The sequence below is a fragment of the Entamoeba invadens genome (assembly GCF_000330505.1).
Source record: "Entamoeba invadens IP1 unplaced genomic scaffold scaff_1105074726029, whole genome shotgun sequence".
Classification (NCBI taxonomy): domain Eukaryota; phylum Evosea; order Mastigamoebida; family Endamoebidae; genus Entamoeba; species Entamoeba invadens.
The window spans coordinates 1-6474 of NW_004443611.1; the positions used below are offsets into that span (position 1 = coordinate 1).

General features: G+C 26.9%; 3 protein-coding genes across 3 annotated transcripts; 1 reads left to right on the plus strand and 2 right to left on the minus strand.

Annotated features, from left to right (window-relative positions):
- Nucleotides 1-2539: 2539 nt before the first annotated feature.
- Nucleotides 2540-3001, minus strand: EIN_165630 (ubiquitin-conjugating enzyme E2, putative; the record flags this gene model as incomplete). Its single annotated transcript, XM_004259321.1, has 1 exon — nt 2540-3001. The coding sequence occupies one exon, from the start codon at nt 2999-3001 to the stop codon at nt 2540-2542; it is 462 nt and encodes a 153-aa protein (XP_004259369.1).
- A 602-nt stretch (nt 3002-3603) lies between these two features.
- On the plus strand, nt 3604-4404 carry EIN_165640 (hypothetical protein; the record flags this gene model as incomplete). Its single annotated transcript, XM_004259322.1, has 1 exon — nt 3604-4404. One exon carries the CDS (start codon nt 3604-3606, stop codon nt 4402-4404), a length of 801 nt encoding a protein of 266 aa, XP_004259370.1.
- A 544-nt stretch (nt 4405-4948) lies between these two features.
- Nucleotides 4949-6151, minus strand: EIN_165650 (nucleosome-binding protein, putative; the record flags this gene model as incomplete). Its single annotated transcript, XM_004259323.1, has 1 exon — nt 4949-6151. One exon carries the CDS (start codon nt 6149-6151, stop codon nt 4949-4951), a length of 1203 nt encoding a protein of 400 aa, XP_004259371.1.
- Nucleotides 6152-6474: the final 323 nt, after the last annotated feature.

Sequence of the window (6474 nt, forward strand, 5' to 3'; positions counted from 1 at the left end):
ATTCATTACTTTGGAAACAGTCTCGTTCTCAATTTTTATTGCTTCAGCACCTTTTTGTGTCATTTATGTTTTAATATTTTGATTGTATTTTTTTAACTACTAAAATGTGTGGTATTAATAAAAAATATTTTGGAGAAGCATGTAGTTATTATACAAATACATTTCATGGATTTTTTATCAAAGTGTGGAGAAGTGTTATAATTTATTGTTTCATGATCAATACTTCTGATATTATTCAATCGACAATCTGGATAAAACAAAGTGTGTTAAACCAACCTCAAAAATTCTATTTATAATATAATTATTTTTAAATATTTTTATGCCAAAAGATCGGGTGTTTTCCAATTGAATTACACATTCATTTTTTTCAATCAATTTATGGTGGTTTGTAATTCGTTTCTATTATTAAAAAATTATAAAATAATAGCTTTTTATTATAAATTGGTTCTATTAATATTAATAAATGTATTTAATTATTTTATTAATAACAATATATTTGAAAATATTAACAAATGACCACTTATTTGCTATTTTTAGATTGTCCATTGTTTTAACCAAGTTCTAGAAAAACATATAACAATACAAAGATAAAATATTTTTATTGTCTTGTTGTTAATTTGTGTTATTTATTTAATGTTTTATATCATTAAATACACATTTTTATTATATAATCAAGAAGCTTATCATTGATTATTTAATAATAATAACAGAATGAATATTAATCATAAATGTCATTAGTAAATATACTGTTTGCAAAATATTATAAAAATATTTATTTAAAATGTAGTAATGCTATAATTTTTAATTAAATCATAAAAAATATCGGAATATCATAAATAAACACATGCAATATAATGTTCTCGTTTTTTGATATATAAACTGTTTTTAAAAAGTCGGTACTGTCATATTTTTAGAACTTCCTAAAGTCCTGTTTTTTATTTTCGTTTTTTCCTAAAAAAACAAAAAACAAAAAATCGAAAGTACAGACTTTATTTTGAAAAAAATACCAATACAGTTCAATTATTTTCGTACAAATTCGGGAAAATATCGGAATATTAGCCATCTTTTTCCAAAAAATTCGATCCCGTTATTTGATTTGACCATAACTCAATACTTCACAACATATACACAGCATTGTTGGCCTAAAAGCACAACAATGAACGTTTAAGTGAATTTGGATGTTGTTGTTTGTGTCGAGTTTTAAATGAATATTACTCTCGTTAATTTTTCATTTTCAATTAAAAACAAATTGTGGTTTTCTTCTCTGAATAAAAAAATAATGAAATAAAGAGTTCCAAAAACACCAAAATAATTACAGCAAATGTTTGATAATTTTGACAGACACAAGTCAAAATTGTCAAAGAACAACACAAGAAAAGACGATAATGCAAAATAACAATATTGTTTTGTTATTGGATATTTTAAAAATGATGTTCTCATTGAAATGCTCAAAGATAATGTCTACTTTATAAAACCCAACAAAGATAAGTTATCAAATCATTTTGATATTTTTATTGTTATAGTGACAACACTATTAAGCATACTAATTTTTGAACTTAGCTTTTGTTTTGTGAATATTTCATTAATTATTAATAATGTTTGATAATGAAAAAGATTGACATTAAGTTTATTTGCTTTTGTACTAAAATGCACTTTTGGGATAAATCACGTGTATTTCTGAAACAAAAATCCCGTTACTTCAATTTTTATATGGTTTTTTTTAATGCTTATAAATTCTTCAAGTATAAAAGTATTTTTTGAAGACTGTTTTTCTCTTTTTTACTTGGAAAAAATAATCAATATTTATTACAAAAAACGATTCCCAAAAATAATAAATAAAATAAATGCAAAAAATCGGGACATCTCACTACCGACTTTCGAAAAACAGTTTACATGTAAATATTAACCTTGAAACGCTGTTTCAACCCGATAATTCACTATCCACTCCCATTAGGACCAACTACAAAAACACTATTTATTATAATTATAATTTAAATACAAAATTAAGTTATATAGTTCTTAATATACAAGTTTTTTATTACTAAGGTTAAAATAAATAAAACGATTAATTTCTAAGACGGGTATTCTTATCTTTATACAGTCAAAGGCGTCTATTTGTCATGAATCTAGTAGAAAAACGTATCTATTTGTCGTAAATGAGTGATTTTTGTAGAAAAATCTTTTTAATATTGAATTTATTTTTGTTATAATTTAGTTTTTAATTCAACAAAAGTTACAGATACAAGAACAAAAAATTTAATTGTCGTACACCAAATGATTGGCATTTTTACGACAATTAAGCAAGTTTGACAATTATAATTGCGACAAATAGACACTTTTGACTGAAATTTCTAAGAAGGGTATTCTTTCCTTTTAGTTGTTTTTTCTTAACAAATCTGTCACAAACAATTTATAAAAAATCAAATTTAGCAACATTGTTAAATATTCAAAAATCGTTTATATGATGACAAATCAATAACAATAATTAACAACAATATATATAACATGCTTTTCGATTAAAACAACAATTCAATTCAATTCACTCGTCAATCGCTTTAATTGACATTTGTACGACTTCCTTAACTCTTCTCTCGTATTCACTTCTGTTGTTTTTGTATAATTCTGCCGCTTCTGTATTCGCCGGGGAGTCGGGGTTTGGTTGATTGAGAAGTGTTTGTATCGCTAGAAGAATGAAGGACACGTCAAAAACAGCAGACCAATTCGACTTCAAGACATCCAAGCAAATACTTCCATTGGTGTATATATTCGGGTGGAACATCGGACTCACAAAAACAATTTTTGGTGGTTTGACTGGGTATTCCTCTGTAAATTCCATTCGTAATTGGAAGATCCCATTTTCCCAAATCGTGTCTTCTGGTCCAAAGATTACACAAACCCATTTTTTAATGTCATCTTCGTCAGGACAAGCGTCGATTCCATCAAGTGGGGTTTGACGTATTTTTTTGAAATCCAAAACAAGCCGGTTGTAAAAGTTGTTCATATATATTTAGATATCTAGTTTGTATAGTTTCTAATAGTTTCTTTTAGGAATAAAATGAAGAAAATGTATTGTTATTTATACTATAATAATTATTATTGTTTTCATAAATATAATTATTCATATTATTTTAATATTATAGATGTGGTACTAAGGTTTCGACCAGGACCATGGTTTCGACTAATAAGTAGTAATTTCTTTACCATTGTAATAATTCAATATTAAAAGTTATATTTGAACCATGTTTTAAAAATAAATTAGGAAACTTGTTCATTACTATTCAAATAGTATTTAAATGGTAAGTCGAAACCTTGGTACTCTTCGAAACTTTAGTTCCACATCTGTATGTATAAAACGACTTAAATTAAAAGCACATCAGTAATTGATAACATAAATTGATTCTTGATAATTACCAATGACTTACTTTGCTGTTTTAATTGTTGTTTTATTTTTATTTACAAATTTAATGAACATAACAAAAAGTATTCAAACTGTGCCAGATAAATTTATAACATAATTGATATTTATACAACTTTAATAACTACTTATAATAATAATTTTATTTCAATATAATTAAACCCTTTTTTCAAAATTAAAAATAGACAATGTCGGGTAAACCATATCAAACACAAAAAGACGATGTAGTAGTCGCTGTTTTTAACGTAAACCCTTCAATTACTCACAGAGAATTGAGTGATCTTCTTTCTGAATATCACCCAGATATTATTTTAGACCCTCGATACAATATCAAAACAGGTCTTGTCTCCTGCCAAATTATTTTTAAAACAGCAACGTCTCGAGACGTCTTTGTGCAAAAAACAGACAACACGACAATTTATAAGAAACGACTTCAAGTATCCAAAGGCGAAACCCACACTCATTACAATGTCGCAAAACTGAATTACCAGGGCATTGCAATGAGTGACGAACAAACAATTCGAGCCTTATGTAAGCCGTACAACCCCGATGACATCAAAATGGAAACACATAAGGATGGCGATTTAAAAGAAAATAAATTCACTCTCATTTTTAAAAACAAAGACAATGCAACTGATTTCATCAAAAACGCAACGGAATCCCAGTTTGGTGAAACCGCAAAAATCGTCCAAATTTCCCCACGCGAAATTAAAACAAAAAATAACACAAATAAATGTTTTATATGCCAAAAGGAGGGACACACCAACAAAATGTGTCCAACGAAAATAATGGAGAAAATCACAAAGAAAAAAGAAGAAGAAACAAAAAAAGAAAAAGAAAAAGAAAAGGAAGAAAAACTCAGAAAACAAATCGAAAAACAATCCGCCGAAAAAAGAGAAAATGGGCGAAAAAAAATGTTCAGAAAGTACAAAACCGATTATGACGATCAAGAGAAAATCAAAGAAAAAATTCGAAAAATGGATTTCTAATTAATTTATAATTAATTTAACTATTTTTTATTTTAATTTATTTTAATTAATTTAATTACTCTTTTAAATTAAATAATTTTTATAATAATTATAATTAATTTAACTATTATTAATAATTATAAATTTAATTTATTTTTAATTTTAAAAACTATTATTATATTATTTATTATATTATTTTTATATTAATTATTATAATTATTTTAGTAGTTTTAAAAATTAATTAACTATTATTAAATTAAATCAAATTATAGTTTGTGCTTTTCAAAAAATGATTTTTATTTAATTTGATAAAACTATATTTAATAATATAAAAAATTAAATTGTTTTATAATTAAATAACCTATTAATAATATTATAAGTTAAATTAATTTATATATAATTTAATTTTAATAAAATTAATTATTTTTCAAAAATACCAAAACATACTAATTTTTACTAATTTTTACCAATTTTTAATAAATTTTAATAAATTTTAATAAATTTTACAATTCATCAGCATAATTTTCCAAATAATATAATTAACTAAAACAAAATTCAAATCAAATCAATATTTTCTTTTTTTTGCCAATTTTTTACTTTTCTTAGCTGCTTGAATTCTCATTTCTTCCAATTTTGATCTTCTGCCTCTTTTTGGGTTTGGCTTCTGATGCTTTTCTTTTGTCTCGTCTTGATGTTCCTCTTCCATACTCTGACTCTTATTATCTTCATTACTCTTCATCTCTTCCTCCTCATTTTCCTCATTTTCCTCATTTTCCTCATTTTCCTCATTTTCCTCATGTTCTTCATCGTTCTGTTGTTCTTCTTCTTTTTCTTCTTCTTCTTTCTGTATACTCTCCGACTCATTATCTTCGTCATTGCTCTCTTCATTATTATCTTCTATATCTTTAAAGACGTCATCTTCTACACTGGCGTCTTTGTTAACTTGAGGTTCACTGTTTTCATCTTCTTTGTCACTTTCACTCATCTGATTTGATTTTTCCATCTTCTTTTCCTCTTCGTGTTCTTCTTCTTCTTTTTTCTTGCCGTCTTTGTTTGGACAACGATGGTTGCTGTGCCCGATCTCCCCACAAATGAAACATTTCATCTTCTTGACTCGCTCCGATGCAGCTTTCTTTTTCTCTTCTTTTACCCGGTCGATCTCCTCTTTCTTCGGACAGATGCGAGCTATATGTCCATACTCTTGACACAACTTGCACTGCGTCCGTTTATGCTTCTCCTCTGTAATACAAGCCTTGACAGTCTCTTTACTCTCCAGAGCGGGAGCTATTGAAAGTTCAGTTGCTCCAAATTTGAATTTATTCAGCCCATCTTTTAAAGTCTTGTACTTGTCGTAGTTCTTCACAGTGACGTAAATGGTGTTCCCTTGTAAAGTCCCCTTCTTCTCCACGTCACGGTAAAAAGACATAAACGTGAAATCCTTGAAAAAGTCCTTCACTGCGTCTTCAGGGGTGTCTAAACTGAGTCCTTTGACTAGTAAAGTGCACTGCTTCTCATCTGTTTTTTTAAATACGATCTTCAATTTATCATTATTGATCTTTTGACGGTTCTTCTGGGCTATGATGGCTTTCGCTTCAGACGTACTCGATGTCTCAATTATATAATGCGTCGATGGGGTGTCTTTGTCAAATCGGGGAATCTCAATGGAAACGGGATTGTATTTCGCCAAAAGAGAGTTCACGGCTTTGTCTGTAACGTCTCGAGGAAATCCAATGAGCATAACTTTGATGTTCTGGTCGCTGGTGGTCATTAACTGGGGTTTTAATTTTTGATTAGTTTTTTTTAATATATTTATAATAGTATCGGTATGGTTTGTTTTATCATTGAATTGTATTGTTGTACTAATTCAAATAATCATTTTTATTTTTTTTAAACCCTTCAAAAAAATTTATTCATAATTTGTACTGCATGAAAACTAGTATTTAAATTAACAATTATTAACAAAAACTTAGTATTTTTTGTTTAAGTTGAACTATAATAATTGTATTTAATGGAGTTATATTATAATTAATTAATAATGTTTAATAAAATTTATTTATTATTAATAAATGTACTAGTAATAACTAAAATTCA